Genomic DNA, 17,133 nt, shown 5'->3' on the forward strand with positions numbered 1-17,133 from the left:
TGAAAAAGAGCAAGTCAGTGGAGAGCTGCTGGGAAAGGGAAGTTCCGTATTGGAGAGAGTGAACTCGCCATACCATGGCAGGGATAGGAAGTTGGAATGTTAGTGTGGCCTTGAATGGCAGAGGTTAGGGTAGATCTGCTTATGCCAGTAAATATATAAAGGTGGTAATGGAATCTTTAGGGTTAATGTGAGAGCTCAGATTGGAGAGAGCAAAGGACCCAACCTGGAATTGTAATGGATGCCGGTAGAAGAGTGAAAAGATTTAAAGCTGTCTGCTGATGCTGTAGCTTAGCAGTCAGTCTGAGAAAAGAAAGGAGGTAGTTAAGAAGGGAGAGGAAATATGAGTGTGAGAGAGGTGATGCAATGCATTTTCCAGCTAATTACACTTTGTTTTTATTGGAACATTAAAGTGCTGTCCAGTAACCTTCATTTGTTTAGCATATGTACTTTTGCTAATAGAATTGTTTTATGCTCAGGAATTAGTGGCTTTGGTTTGTGGAAAAATGTTCTTGGACTTATTATTATATAGCAAACACTTGTGTTGCAGATACTATTTTATATTTGCTGGAGAAGAATGTAATTGAGTATAGAAATCTTTGTTTTCATTACAAAAAAGTGAGAAAATTAAATTAGGATTAATAATAGTTGTTTTTGTTTTGCTTTAAGGTTTCTGAAAGGAAGATGTAGTAATGGCTCATTATATACTTGTATGTGCTTAAATTGTATAAATTCATTTCTTCTTACCATGTTGTGTTTTTCCATGAATGTCTCAAGCTTACTTCGGGGCACTATAAAATAATAAATAATTGTGATTACTGTTTATGGTGTTTTGTTATTTAATAAAATGTCTTTTGTCTTTTTGGTGTTTAGATTTTTGATTTAATGGATGCCAAAGCCCGTGCTGACTGCATCAAAGAAATAGATCTTCTTAAGGTAAAGACTTACTGATATATTTTTTTCATATTGATAACAGATAGGGATGAAATATATTCTGTCATGTACAGGGTATGCTTAAAGTTTTATATTGATATATTTAATTATAAGATAAACCCTTTTTAAAAGCAGGTTACGTCAGAGACAGCATGCGAGTCTTTTACTTCAAACAAATGAAGAAAATCTAATAAGATACTGGATAAACATGTAATGTGTATAACATACAAAAGTTTGAATTCAAATTATGGTGACAGTATTGGCACACTGTCTTATAAAGAAGCTGTACTGGCAGTAAACTTGTAACTGCCATTTTGCTGATTACTGAAGGTGAAGCATACAGAGAAATTGACTTTTCTAATTCCTGGGCAAGAGAATGGGATGTGGTGTTTGAATATTTTCAGCCAGCTAGCTTACAGCTGTTCTTTTACGTGCAGAGATAAAGTGATAGATAGTAGTCACCAGAAGAAAGTATGATGGAAGGAAACTGACAGAAGGACTGGAAGAAAATCCATAAGCTGCATGCTACAATTTAGATGTCCCTTCCTTGCAATAAAGTTTTTTATTCTTGCCTTCTGTTCAATAGCAGACTTGGAGATTAAAATAGCAATGTCTTGTCATCAGAAGAAAGTCAAGAACACGCTTGGTAAATTAACTCCAATTGGACACTTTATGGAGTTTCTAATTTGCTGATGATAAACTGCCACTTCCTCCTCTTATACTTGGAGCTAATTACAGTGTATACTTTGTAGTGAAAGTCTGTGTTTTGTGTTTCTCATCAGGACATAAGAATTACCATTTCCTGGATCAAACTATAGGTTCATTTTGGCCAGTATCCTGTGTCTCACAGTGGCAGAGAGTGGATGGTGAAAGGGAGAGTGAGCTGGGTTATATCCACTGTTCCTTTCATTTGCAGTCTCCAGTATTTAAGGTCTAGCAATTGAAGTTCTGAATCAGAATTTCTGCATCACTGACCCCTGTGCACAATAGCTACTGATACCCCTTTTCCCCAAGAATTTTTTCATTCCTTTTTCTGAATCTGGCTAAACTTTTATCTGGTGTTAATGAGCAGGGATCCGGGTTTTCCATTTCTCATGGAAAAACATGGATTTTCTCCCTTAAAGGAGAAAAACATGAGAAAACTGTGGGTTTCCTCTTGCAGACTGGCAGTTTCAGCCTGCAAGGGACTGCTGCTTTAGGCTGTGGGAAGCAGGAGGAGGGCGATCACAGGCAGGGGGTGTCAGGTGCATGTGCATGTGCACACATGAGTGTAACAGGCAGTGTATTGGAGAGCACCTCCTGCAGCTCCCTGCAGATGAGCCTATGGTGGGGGCACAGGTAGGGTGGGGGAGCAGGGAGCACATAAGGGTTATAGGTGTTGTGGGGGTGAGGGGACATAGGTGATATGTCTGGGGAGGTGGTCATGAGTGGGCACAGGCCCTGTCTGATTTGTGTGCATACAGTGGACATGGGCTGCAGCCTGGTTGGACCAGCCTGAGCAGGAGCCACCTCTGTGGCCCAGCAAGTGGGACCTGGCATGGGAGGGTGGATTGGGGCGCTGTGACTCATTGCTGCCACGAGGGCCCTATCACTGCCAGCAGAATGAGGAGTAACAGACTGAGGGAGACATGCTGCCCTCACCTCCTGCTGTCAGCTGCTTGCATTCTGGACCACAGCTCTACCCCACTACCATGGCCCAGCCTCTGTCGCTGCTCCCCTTAGGCCACAGCTCTGCTCCAGAGGGGAGGTGGGGAGGGAGGCAGTGTGGGTGATTTGAGTGAAGCAGCAATGGCATCCAGGCCATGGCAGCAGGGTAGAGCCATAGTCCAGTGCTCAAGCAGCTGGTGGTGGGAGGAGGTGAAGGTGGCATGACTTCCCCCTGGTCTGTTACTCCTCATGCTGCTGGCAGCATAGCTGGTGTTGGGGTCCTGGCAGCAACGGCAGCGGCAACAGTGAATCTTGCAGCCCCCCTCTGCTGTCCTGCACTGGGTCCTTCCTGCCAGACCATGGAGATGGCTCCTACCTGTGTTGGAGCCAGGCTACAGCCCCATGCCTGCTGTAGGCACACACATTGGGGGGGGCATTTGTGCCACCATGCCTCCCTGACACATCACCTATGGTCAGGCATACCTGCTGTGCCTGAGACTTCCCCACACACCCACTCTCTTCCCTACACATTGGGGAGGAAAGAACCTGGAGTAGGGGTCTGCAAGTTGGGAGTGGGGGACACTGTCAGGAATGGGGAGCTGCGGGTCAGGAGTGAGGGGCACCAGCAGGGATGGGGAGCTGTAGGTCAAGAGTGAGGGTCACTGGTTGAGAGGCTGTGGGTCAAGAGTGAGGGACACTTGGGATGGGGGGGACCATGAGTAGGGAGTGAGGGGTACTAGCAGGAATGGGGAGCTGCGGGTCAGGAGTGAGGAACACCAGCAGAGCTGTGGCTTGGAAGTGAGAGGCAATGGCATATCAAAGCTGCTGACACACTTAAAGAGCTCTAATAGGTAGAGGTGCACCAATACATCAGTCCTATATCGGATCAGCACTGATAGAGGGAAAATTGACAGTATCAGAAATCGGCTTTTTTTGCCCGATGTGGCCAATGATGTGGCTGATAAATGCCCCATGCATGCGCCCAGCCGCAGCATGCATTTGGCCGGGAGCACCGCCCAGCAGCTTGGAGAGCATCATCTGGCTGGTAAGTGTGTTGTGGGGAAGGGGTAGAGGGAGGGAAGGGGCATGGGGGGTGCAGTTCAAGGCCCTTGCAGTGAGGAAGGTAGGGGCAGGGGCAGGTGCTTCTCAGCCAGGGTGGGGCAGGGCATGGGACAGAGCCATGAGTGGCTCATCTGGGGGATGTGGGTGGGGGTAGCTTCCGCCACTGCATGCACCCTGGGAGGGCATGGGGGGTCGTGTGCCCCCAGATCTGCACATGGGACAGGGTGGGCTATGACTGCAGGCTGTGCCAGGCTCTTCCAGGAGTGTTGAGCTGGACTATGCTCAGGGTGGGTGGCAGTGGCACTGTGAAGGAGGTGACAGAGTGGGGGTTAAGGAAAATTTTGGAGTGGTTGCAACCCCCTCCCCTGTAGTCCCCTCTCAGTGCCAGTGTCGCTGCCACCCACCCCAAGCGCAGCCCTGGCCCCAGCACGCAGTGGCAGCCTGCCCTCACCCCACGCACAGATCTGGGGGCATACGCCCCATGTGCCCTTCTGGGGTGCAGAGGCCCCCCCAGATGAGCCGCTTATAGCTCCATCCTGTGCCCTGCCCTGCCCCGGCTGAGCAGTGCCTGCCTCAGCCCCGCTCCCTCCCTCACCATGAGAGCCTTGATCTGCTCGCCCCATGTCCCTTCCCTCCCCCCACCCTTTCCCCCACACCAGACTTAACCAGCCTGGCACTGCTCTCCAGGCTATTGGAATCAGATTGGTATTGGCCGATATGGCCCCTTAAATATTGGCTGTCGGTATCACCCAAAAAGTCTCTATCGGTGCACCCTTACTAATAGGTTGGTGAGGCGTACTTTCCCTTTGACAAAGCTATGTTGATTCCTTCATAGAAAGTCATGTTCACCCATGTACTGAAGAATTCTTTTTTTTATTGTTTCTACAAGTTCTGCAGGAAGAGAAGCTAGGCTTGTTGGCCTGTAGTTCTCTGCATCCCCTTTAGAGCCATTTTTGTGTCTCTAGCAAGTTTCTTCTCGAATTCTCTTAACTTTGTCTTATTACAGTCTGACATTTGATTTGCCAGCATTTATGCTTTTTTTATTTTGCTCATTAGAATTTAACTTCCACTTATTAAAAGAAACCTTTTTCTGCTTGTTGCCTCTGCAACTCTACCATTACATCATGCTGGCTTTCTTTTGGTCTGCTTTTCTTTTTTTTTTTTTAAATTTGCATTATGCATTTGCTCTTTGCCTCTAATACAGTTGTCTTAAGTAGTTCCCATGCTGCTTACAAGTTCTTCACCTCTTTGGGGACACCTTTTAACTTCTTTCTAACTAGCTTTCTCATTTTGTTATTGTCTTCCTTTTTAAAATTAAGGCAACTGTGATAAATTTTCTTGTCTTTCCTCCCACATGAATGTCAAACCCAATTGCATTGTGGTCACTATTGCTGAGCAGCTCACTAACACGGTTGCACCAAATCTGTTGCACCAAATCCTGTGCACTACCTTAGGACTAGGTCAAGAGTGGACTTTCTTCTTAAAGGTTCCAGGACTAACTGCTTCAGGAAGCAGTCTTTTTTAACATCAAGAAATTTGTTTTATGCATTCTGGCTTGATGTTAGATTGACACAGTCTATTTCTAGATAGTGGAACTCCCTCATTATTATGGTGTTTTCTGCTGCCACAGTCTCACTCAGCTTCCTCTAGTATTTCTAGCTTGTGGCTGCCATCCTGGTCTGAGGGGTCAATAATATATATATCTCTAGATGTACTTTTTTCTGTTGAAACCCAGGATTTCTATCCACAAAGATTCTGTGGTATTTCTCTTAATCAGTTGAAAAATCTACCCTATTTGGTTTGGTGTAGTCTTACTCCCCCACCAGTACACCTACCCTGTCATTTCTGCAGAATTTGTATCCTGGCATTACAGTATCCCATTGATTTTCCTCATTCCACCATGTTTCAGAGATGCATATTATGTCAGTATCATTATTTACTGCTAAGCGATCAAGTTCCCCCATCTTTGATCTGAGGCTTCTAGCATTAATTTAAAAGCACATGCACTTTTTATTATTACCTGGTTGGCAACTTCTTTGTGGCATTTTACTTATTAAAGGTATTTGCTTGTGCTTTCCTTCACTTTTTCTTATTTCTATATATATTTATTTATTTATTTATTTTTTTACAGTTTCACTCCTATAGGATGTCAGTATGAACTGTATGCTGTTCTGTACCTGTCAGCTTTTTCCCTGTTTTCAGTTTAAAAACAACTCTCTACCATCTTTTTTTATGTTACATGCCAGCTTTGTGGTACTGTTTTGGCTTAGGTGGAAACCATCCCTTTCTGTATAACTCCCCCTGTTCCAAAGGTCTCCCTATTTCTGATAAACTTAAACCCTTCCTCTCTGCACTGTCATCTAAGCCATGCATTGACTCTTGAGCTTTGCCTGTGTCCCAGGTCCTGCATGTGGCACTGGAACTGTTTCAGAGAACGCTACCATGCAAGTCCTGGACTTCATCCTCCTACCTGGCAGACTACATTTAGGTTCCAGGACCTTTCTGCCACCCTTTACCCGTGTCAGTGGTACCCATCTGGAACATGACCACTGGCTTCTCCCCAGTCCTCCCTAGTAGCCTATATACACATTTCATGAGGTCCACTCCCTTTGCATCCAACAGGCAAGTTGCCATGTGGTCCTCTTGGACATCAGAAATCCACCTATGTGCCTAATAATCAGATTGCACACTACTTCCACCTGCTGCTTTGTCCTGTGGGTACCGCTCCCTTGGAGGAGTATCCTTGGTGCAAGAGGACACTAACTTCAACTGGAAGGTGGGTCCTATCTAAGTGACAAGTTTCCCTCCTTCCCAGTTTGATGGCCTTCATCCTTGAGGCTTTCATCCTCCTCAGCAGCTTGGGAGCTGCTACAGTAGAGGTCAGATTGCTCTTCCATTGTCCTGGAAAGCCTCATCTATAGGGACCTACTGAATTTGTGATTTTTATGGAAACAGCGAATTCAGTTGTTCTGTGTTAATAAGCCTGGTCCCTATGAAAAAACACAGGGACTGTGAAAAGACAAAACTGACAGTAAGTGTTGGAGGGGTGGGACTTCTGTCAGTCTCCAGGGAGGGGTGGGAGTTCCAGGACCGTTCAGCTAATCAGAGACATGGGGAAACTGGCCCATCATGCTCCACCACAAAAAAGGTGCCGGGTGCCACACTTACACCACAAAATAGGAGGGCAGCTGCTTCGAATTCAGTAGGTCCCAATTCATCTATGAACCTCTCTGCCTCCCATAGCTGCTCCAGTTCCAGCACCTTAACCCTGGGAGAGCATATTTGCTTTCTCAGAGCCAGGAGTTCCTTGCATTGGGTGCACACACATGGAACCTGTGGCAGGAAATGATACATGTTGAACTCAGTGGAATAAACTGAGTAGCCTCCCACCCTATTGCTGGGTTTCTTCCTGCATATTTTTAAAAAGTGTTAAAACTTGGTTTCCTCTTTTAAGAAGGTTTTAATTTACGGGTTCCCTTAGACTAGAAACTTTGAACTTATGTATTAACCTTTTGTTTAACTTTACTCTGCCATAATTACAGGTGATTATCAAACAAGAGACTTAAGTATTTCTCTAACTGTAGAGTTTTAGCTATTTCTGCTAAATATCTAGATTAGTTACTCTTAATTAAAGAAATAACTTACCTTAAAGGCTCCTCTTCAAAGATGGGGGTGTGGCAAACTGATCTGTGAACTGACTTGCCAACTGCTTGTAAACTGCCCTGTTTGCTATCCCCTATTCCAGGGGTGGGCAATTATTTTGGGCAGAGGGCCTCTTACAGAGTTTTGGCAAGTCATCAAGGGCTTCATGACAGGCAGCCAGGGGCAGATAAGTATTGATTTTCTGAATTTTTTAGGGGCCCCGTGGGCCAGATAAAATGACTTGAGGGGCTGCATCCGGCCCATGGGCTGCATTTTGCCCACCCCTGCCCTATTCAGTTGCTCCCCAGGTCCCTCAGAGGGGTCTCCTCTTATGTTCTCCTGGCCCTGGACTAGCTCCACTCCCTTGTTAGGGATTTTATTAGACACAGGCAGCAATCACTGCTTGGAGCACATGGCCCAAGTAAACAGCCAAACAAATGCTTTTCAAATGGTTTGCACAGACAGACCAAGCTTGCTTACCTTCCAAGAACAAGATCTGGTACTTTGTGCCTGGCCCTTCATAACTATTTTGACTAAAAATATCCATCTTGATTGCTGCCTCACACTGCTTTTTTTGAGGGTCAGGTTGCTTTTTGATGGGAGACTTGATATTTGAAAGGTGATGGTTCTGTTTCAAATGCATTTCAAACCCCTGCAAATAGCAATGTGCACACGCTCAGTAGAGCTTACCTGATGAAATCTCAAAACATTTAGTCTGTGCTTGAACCCCACTCAGTTCCCGAATGTAACTGCACTGAGAATTGTACCAGGAACAGTGAGAGGTCTGGTTCAGGTGCAATGCAGCAGCAGCAGCTATAATAACTCCTTAGGCCTTTGATCTCAGAAACATTTTATGAATATTGCATGAGGCAGTAATTGGATAAAATGCTGAAACATTCCTTATGGCAGCAGCCAGAAACTACTGTCTCCAGTAGAAACTAGAGGTGGCTCTCACAGAGAGAATAGTTTACTACTGCTACTTTGTTACTCTTTTAACTAAAGTGGGAGACATCTGTACTAGGCAGGGGAGATTTTGGATTTCAACCTTAGTGATAATCCATAATGGAATTAAATTCTTATTTTTTTTGTTTGTTTTTTACTTTGTTAATCAGCTTGGGAAAAAAACAAGGCTCTGAATTCTGAAATATTTGGTTGAAGTCAGACACAAATACATTTGAAAATTGAAGGCATATAGAAATCTGAAAACATCAGAATTGGTATTCCCCATGAAACTTTGTCCCTGTCCCATTCATATTTGTTACAATGTGTTGTTTATGTGCTCATGTGCTGCTTGTTCTAAGAACACTTTTCTTTGTTCACTGTAGAGCAGTGGTCTCCAAACTTTTTTGATCGTGCACCCCATCAGTAAAAAAAATTTTTGAGCATGAACCCCCAATATATGTATATTTATTTATTTATAAATTATATACATGTACTACTCGCGTACTGTATGTGACACGTGACCATCTGACATATGGACCGAGTGAGGGTGCCAGTGTCAATCCATATATTAAATATTAGTAAAGCTTAATTTCTTTCTTATTTTTATAGATAAAAAATAAATATAAATAGAAGTTCTAATATTTTCTTCCCGCACCTCAGTGGATTGTCTTGCGCACCCCACTTTGGAGACCACTGGTGTAGAAAACAGAGAATGAGGTGTAGGGTAAGGATGCTCAACCTCCAACCCACAGGCCAAATGTGGCATTTGGAGCCATGGCATCTAGCCTACAAGGCTCCCCAAGGGGTTGGGAAGTTTTGTGCCAGGACAGCAATGGCCATTAATACTGCCACCCTCCTGTGCTGCCACATGGCTGGATTGGGGCCAAGTCATGCCCCCTTCTACCCACAGCTGAACTGGGGCCAGGCCATGTCTCCTTCTCCACCACATGCATGTGAATTGGAGCCTAGCTGCCTTCCTGCCTCTCTGAATGGCCAGAAGGGGTGCCGGAGCAGGGCAGTAGTAGCCAAGCACCTGGGTGGGAGCTGCAGGTCTGGAGCTCAGGCAGCACTGTGTAATGAAGCCTGACCTGCAGGCATGTGGCTACTGCTGCTGAAACAAGTCACAGTGCTAGGCTTTATTCCATTATGCTGGTGGTGCTCCAGCACCACAGCTTTCACCAGGGCACTTGGTTGCTATAATGGCAACAAGCTGTGGTGTTACTCAGGCTCAAGTGCTGGAGATCTCATCCAGGTGCTTTGCTGCTGCTGAGGGAAGGTTCCCCAGTGCACCCAAATTGGGCTGAAAAGTCTGCAGGCCTTATGTCTGACATCCCTAATGTAAGGCTTCATATGAAGACATGGAGGAGCTTAGGTTATTGTGGGCTCAGAGTATATGCAAGGGGACAGGAGAATGATTTTGTGTGCGCTAATTTGTTTGTGGTATTTCCTTTCATGTTCTTATGCAAACCATCTAATTCTTGGACCAAAATATTGGATGTTCCTGGGACCTGAAATTCTTACTGTCTTGAATTGCTCAAATCTAAAATGTTTCACATAAGTACATAGTTATAATACAATGACATCATATGTCAAGGCATACTGTTTTAAAGGACATATTATAGAGTGAAATATCTGATTCATTATTTTCTTTTCTTAGCAACTGAATCATCCAAATGTGATTAAATATTATGCCTCATTCATTGAAGACAATGAACTGAACATAGTATTGGAATTAGCAGATGCTGGAGATCTCTCTAGAATGATAAAGGTAAGAGATTTATTTTAAATGGCCTTTAATCAAAATTTGGAGAAGTATTGTTTGTATTTCTTTTTCATTTTCATTGCTCAACACTTCACTGAATGTGAGATGGCAAGGCGGTAAAAAGAAGATGGAGTGTTCTGAATTAATCTGAAGGAGAGAAAATATAGGTAGATTTTTATGTCATTTGAAAAAACAGCAAAGGTGATAGTGAAATGAGAATGATGTAGTAGTAAGGGCAGATGAAAATACAGCTAGACTTCAAATGCATTAATGGGTATAGGGAAAATGGGTGTGACAGAGTGCCATATCACTGTTAATCTAGTACTGTGGCATTGTTAAATTTAGCTATCTAAACATGTCTTCTTTCAAAAAATGTTTTTTTTTGGCTGGAGGGAGGATTGAGAGAGAGAGGAATCATGTCCTGCTTCAAGTTTATGAATCTGTAGCAGTTAATAGTAAATTTAGATGCTTCCTTGATGACTACCAGTAATGCTTATAAAATTCTTTCAGATACTGGCTCATATTATAAAGGAAATAACCTAAGCTATCCAACTTAATTTAAAATTCAGATTTGTTTGAAAGGCAACCGTTTTTCTTGCATAGCTATTAATTGCTTCTTTAGCTGCAGAAATAAGTTGTATTTTTATATATTATGATCACTTTCCTGTGCGAGTTTGGCACAAGGATTATCAAGTGTCCTTAAATACTGTATTCCACATGATAAAGAAAGATGGAGGAGGTTGGATACTTAAGGAGAAAATTTATATTTTCTAGTTTTGCGGCCTGTAGCTATTTACTGCCTTGGCAAAGAAAATGCTGATGTATTGGAAAATAATTACAAAATTTCCAGGCATAGTTAAACATTTCTTTTTCTAGATACAAAAAGTGGTTTAATTAGAATTCATCATCTGATCAATAGATGCACTTTATTTTGTTACGAATTTTATCTGTTTCAGTTGACACATGTAAGCAACATCATTTTTTGCAGTATAAGTTCAACTTTATTCCTGCCTGTGCAATAATTGTAGAAACCTTATATTATAAAATATTTTCTTTACTCATGTCCAGCTACTCTTAGGTCTTATACAGACATTCAGTTTCTCTTGAGAGAGTTGAAACACTCCCAGGAGAAAGAGGCTGTGTACACACATTCAGATAATCTAGGAAAATTATCTCGGGTCTGTTGTCTGGGTAGAGAAACTTATCCAGAGCTGTGTGTACAGAAATTCAAATGCTGCAGCCATGAAGAGTGGAAAACTTGCAGTGCTGATACTGTGCAGTAAGTAAGGGACCCTGTGCACATATTTCAGCATGCTTTGCAGGCTTCCTTAGTCTGCTGGGTGACAGATCACAGCAGTGCCTAGGCAGTTTTGTTTGGCTGACCTGGACTGCCCGTGATCAACCTTTGTTTTGCTGCAGCACAACATGGGATTAGCGAAGGGGATATGTTCTGGAGCAGCAGAGTCCAGTGAGTGATGCACTGTCTCCATATGGGGGGGAGGAGGGAAGGGGAGAAGCTGGAGGACTATGTTCTCTTCTGAGGGAAGCCATGTCATGTACAGACAATTGCCTTCCCAGGTGAAACTCCTCTGGGAGTGATTTAAACTCGGGTTGTTCTCCCAATTATTTTTCTCTCGGAGTGGCCGTATTTATCTTGGGAGAAAAAAATGTGAACATCTGTACGCTCATGGTTTCTCCTGGGAGAGCAGTGACTCTCTCAGAAGAAACTGGATGTTTGTATGAGGCCAGAAAGTGTGCAAGTGTTCAGCCTTTTTCTCTCTCAGAAAAATGGCCTCTCCAGGAGAAAAATATCCTGGGAACAATCAGGGTTAAATCACTCCCAGGAGAGTATAGAGTGCAAAGGTCTATACATGCCATGCTGTGGCTTCTCTCAGAAGAGACCAGCATTTCCCACTCCCAGGAGGCAGTGTGTCACTTGCTGGATTCTGCAGCTCCACCAAGAAGCAGAACATGCTTCCTTCACAATTTCCATGTTGTGGTGCAGGAAATGCAGGCTTACTATGGGCAGTCTGGGTCAGGCAATCAGGGCTGCTATATGCACTGCTGCCAGGCAGTCTAAGGAGGCATCTTTACACATGCTCTGAGGATGGGGCACTTTAATTAGAGTCGCTCTTATAGTCTAATTAAAGTGCTTACAGAATCTCATGTATTCAGTGTCCCACACTTCAAAATGGTGGTGGGGTGCAAGCTCATTTGACGAGCTTTAAAGCTCCTCCACCACCCTTTTTGAAGCCTGGGGACATCGAATACATGAGATGCGCAGGCTGCCAGAGCGTGCTAATTGGCATGCTCCAGCAGTCTCAGCTGAGTCTACTCCAACCCGCTGTTATTACAGTGCATCAGAGCAGCATCTCCACACTTCTGCAGGCACCCAGGGAGCCTTCATGCTGAAATGCATGCACAGGCTTCATATGAATGTCTGTTCACTCAGCTCTGGGTTAATTTCTCTACCAGGAGAACAAACCTGGAAGAATTCTCCTAGATTATTTCAATGCATGTATTCAATCCTGGTTTAGAGAGAGCTTTCCAAGAAGATTTCTGCAAATGGACTCTGGAACTTGGACATATCACTTGATAACAATGAAGCTTTTTTACTTTTCAGCTAATTTTTTTCCTTGATACTTGCATCCTCTGTACCCTTACTTTTTTTCATTTTCACTGCATTTAACATTTCTTGCATTTACACTATCATTAATGCTATCAGCACAGCACACCCCAGGAAGAAGTATTCTAGTTAGTTTTTGTTCTACTGTTGCAGATGGAACACACTAAATAGCAGAGCAGTGTTCTGTGGTGATCCCACATGAACAGAGTATTTAATTCTTTCACACTAATGAATTTTTAAATTGGCTTTAAAGCATTGAAGCACATTCCCTCACTAGACTGACAATTTTACGGTGGGATAATCAAAATTTGGGTCGAAACAGGTTGACAGGGTCCTGTTAAAATTTATATCCAAATACGAGATTTTTCTTTTGTCTCATGAATTATTAATTTTGTAGGCTTACACTTCATACAACATAAAGGAAGGTTTGTCTGTTCTTTTGAATGTTCAAATTTGACACAACAGTTATTAATATGAGTACTCCATGACAGATTGCCTTATGGCATGTCTCGTCTTATGGCCCATTGAAGCTTTTTTTAACCCAGTATGTGTCTAATGTCTCCGTCAGTGCAGTTGGCCTCATTACACCTTGTCCAAGTTGGTGGGCATTTCTTACAGTCTCGATCTTGGAGCAGTTTATGATTGTCCTCTTAACATAGGAATCATGTTTAATGTAGCAAACCTAGATTGCTGTTTGATGTTAATGACAGCTTATCAGGCTATCGTTAAATATGTATGAGGTGTCATAATGCACTCAGTCTTCATACTGCTTATGGAGAAAATGATTTGATAGTCTGTTTGGATGGAGTGAATTTTGTTTTTAGGAGTGTGTGTTGTGGCTTATTCTGTAGTTTTTGAAAAAATACTTTTGAAAATAAATAATCTGTAACAGAATGGAAAAACCTCCAAACTCCCATGCAAATGTATTTTGGTTTGTCACTATGAGAGAGGGAAATTTAATTAGTAGTCCTGGAAAGCAATAACAATAGCTTAGCCTCCACTATTGTGGTACTGTTAGTTTTATTGGAAGCCAAAGAGGAGCCTATAAAAAGGGCATCAGGTTTCTGAGAGCTTTGCCATGATAAGGAGACAAGCAGGTTTGTGATAATTTAAATGGCCACAACTGAATACTATAGAGCCAACAATTATCAACAACCCCTAATCTTGCACCTCTCCCCACTCCCAAATTAATAATAATAAAAAGGGTAAAGAAAAAGACAACCTAAAAACAAAACCCTGATTACCAGGTGTACAAAAATTAACCATTCTCCTTGGGTAACTTAAATGACACCACTGTTATATTTCAAGATGTAGCATAGAGTCTCATGACCAGGGATCCTGGTTTTTTCTGTTTTAAACATCGTGAGTTCTTTGATTAAAAATCCCAATGTTTTTCCGTGATTAAAATAAAGTTTCACTATACATATGTAGGTATTGGTTAAACTCAGTGCTTTATTGATATATTTACAATTTTAAATCAGTTTGGAAGCCTAAAAGTGCCTCAGTCATTCTAATAAAATAGATTCTAAATACCTATAAATTTTGGTGTTTGACGTTGGGTTTTTGTCGTGGAAAGTCAGAGCTCCCCTGCCCTCTTCTCTCACTAGGATGTGGGTCCAGCTGTGACTGTCCCCCCACTGCTTTGTGATGCTGAGAAGCCCTGATATGCTGGTGCAGTGCCCCTGCCCCTGGTGGTGATTCATGAAAATGGCAGCGGCATGGTGTGTTGCACTGATGCTGCTCCCAGGCGGATTTGGCGGCATGGTGCTCCCTCCCATGCCAGGTTCTGCCCACTGGGCCATGGAGGTGGCTTCTCTGGAGCTGGTACAGCACCTCTGTAGCCCCACTGTGGATGGGGGATACAGTCCCTCCCTCCTCCTCACGTGTGTGGCCTGTGCCTCCTCTTCACCTCATGTGATCTGTGGCTCTTCCCCCCAGAATGGCCTGTTCCCCTTCCTCTGTCTCTTAAAATGCTCAGTGGCTCAGGCTAGATGCTGGGGGGGCACTAGAGCAGTTCTCCTTTCCCTTCTATAGTGATGAACTGAGGGGGTGTGTGGCCATGCCCTGCAAGGACCTCTGATTAGGGAGGTCTGCCTGCACTGTCCTAGGCTTTTTCTCTCTCACTGCTCAAGGGGTAGGAGTGTTGCCATACCACCACCCTGGATTAGCACTCGGAGATGGGGGTTGCGGGGTGTGCAGTGCATGCATCTGTTGATGATATTGAGCTTTTCATAGATTTCATAGATATTTGGGGCTGGAAGGGACTTAATGAGATCATTGAGTCCAGCCCCCCTGCCATAGGCAGGAAGTCAGCTGGGATCAAGTGACCCCAGCAAGAAAAACATCCACATGTTTTTTGCAAGAGTCCAGAGTAGGTGCTTGCACCACCTCTGGGGGGAGTTTTTTCCAGATCGTGAACACTTGCACCATAAGGAACTTTTTTTTTTATGTCTAGTCTAAATTGGCCTTCCTGTAGTTTATGGCTGTTAGACCTTGTTATCCTTTAGGGAGGTCTGGTGAACAGCTGTTCTCCCAGGTCCTGATGCACCCCTCTTACATAATTGTAGGCTGCCTGCTGTCAAGTTCCCCCCCGAGCCTTTTCTTCTCCAGACTGAAGAGTCCCAAGTCCCTCAGCCTCTCCTCATACAGCCTGCCTTCCAGGCCTTGGATCATACGAGTGGCTCTCCTCTGGACTCTCTCAAGCTTTTCCACATCCCTCCTGAAGTGTAGGGCCCAATACTGGACGCAGTACTCCAGCTGCGGTCTCACCAGGGCCGAGTAAAGCGGGAGGATGACATCCCTGATTTTGCTTGAGATACATCAGTGGATGCATACTAGAGTTTGGTTTGGTTTGCCAGCCACGGCATTGCATTTGTGGCTTATATTCATCTTGTGGTCAATCAAGACACCCAAGTCTCTTTTGGTTGTGGTGCTAGTGAGCGTAGTACTGCTGAGCCTGTAAGTATGTTGAAGGTTCTTCCTACCAAGGTGCAGCACCTTACATGTCTCAATCTCCCTCTTCCTGCTTTTTCATACTGTCTGCATCAAACCTGACAGGTGAGGAAGTCAACAGGGTGCTGATAACAGTGTCAACAAAACAAAAGCCTCTCTCATTACTTCAAGCTCTTCTTAAACTGCTTTTTCCAAGGAAGGAATGGAGGAACATTACCAGCTGACCTGTTGATTAGCTCCAAAAAGCCCTAGGTGGACACTGTTCTGTCTGCCTGTCCCAGTGAAATTGGACACCCCCCCCCCCCACACTCCCCGTCACAGACCAGTTTTATCGCAGGCCAACTGGGCGCTGTGAGGGTATCAGCCACTGGGCTGTTCGGTTCAGTTTCGGATTGTGGAGGCAAAGTTGGGAGTGAAGCAAAGGCAAATTTATTATAGTTTACACACACAACAGTTAACAGACAGATAAATGTGATAAGTAGATAATGCAGTATTAAAAAGCTAATAGTAAATAATAACAACAGATAATAACAGATGGATCAAAATTCTGTCACAGGCCAACTGGGCACTGCGAGGGTATCAGCCATTGGGCTGTTCAAAACAACAGATAGATAGACATGGGTTAGCAACTTATCGATAGTCCCTCGATGCCAGGTGCATGCCAAGTGATTCCAGCAAAGTCAGGCATCCCCGATCGATGCTGTTGGAGGGATTACTGGGGGAGGTCCCTTGATCAGGATCCGATCTTCACTCACACAGGGAGTCAGGAGTCTGGGCTTGGAACAGCAATGACTGTTCTGTTCCCTTCTTCCTGCTGGTCACCTGACACATGTACTTGTTTTATACCTAGTCTTATGCTAATCTGTTGGCTTTAGAGCCACTCACAATCATGCCCTATAACTGTTACCCTATGGGATTGAAAGGTGTTGAAATTATCATAAAACCTAGACTCAGGTTTATCCAATAAGCAAATTACAGTGTGGCACCTTTAGGTTTGAAATTCACATTACTCCACCTAAGCCCAACCTTTTTAGGTTTCTTTGAATATGCTTTCTTGGGACATGCTTTCTTGGAATGTGTTGGGTGTGCCAGGCGGTTGGATCCAGTTTTTTTCATCAAGACTGAACCCTGAGCAAAAACAGGTCAGCTAATCTTGCAGCTACAGCTTCAGCTTTGGGGCCCAGTCAGTTCCATGATTAATACAAACAGTTAGTTTTATCATTTGGTTAAACTTATGACAGACAAGTTACATTTGCGAGTTATGAACCTACAAGCTTTATATTAGCTAATATTACCTGTTAGGCAAAATATGAAATGCCTCCAAGAAGCACATATTTATTGCTTATTAATCCCTCTGGTTCTAGCCATTACACCCCTCTTAGCGTTAGTGAGGCTGGGATCTGTAGTGTGGGAGATGTGAGGGAGGGGGGATCCCTGCTTGAGTAGCAAGCAGCAGAGCTGGGGGGTGGAGGTGGGGCCCAGGGGAAGCCAGCCAGATGCTGCTGAACCTGCAGTATCCACCAAAGCTTTGGCTAGGGAGAAGGGAGGCAGGGCCAAGTCTGCTCTCCGG

General features: G+C 44.0%; 1 protein-coding gene across 5 annotated transcripts in view; it reads left to right on the forward strand.

Annotated features, from left to right (window-relative positions):
• NEK7 (NIMA related kinase 7) overlaps positions 1 to 17,133 on the forward strand; it is a 119,449-nt gene that overhangs the window by 52,274 nt on the left and 50,042 nt on the right. For all 5 annotated transcript variants that reach the window (XM_090048623.1, XM_090048621.1, XM_090048625.1 and 2 more), the window contains exons 4-5: positions 871 to 933; positions 9,881 to 9,991. In XM_090048623.1, the coding sequence (XP_089904749.1) occupies positions 871 to 933; positions 9,881 to 9,991 (174 nt within the window). The remainder of the gene's footprint in view (positions 1 to 870; positions 934 to 9,880; positions 9,992 to 17,133) is intronic.

This window comes from Crocodylus siamensis, chromosome 5 (assembly GCF_052110815.1).
Source record: "Crocodylus siamensis isolate JL-2025a chromosome 5, ASM5211081v1, whole genome shotgun sequence".
Taxonomy (NCBI): Eukaryota; Metazoa; Chordata; order Crocodylia; family Crocodylidae; genus Crocodylus; species Crocodylus siamensis.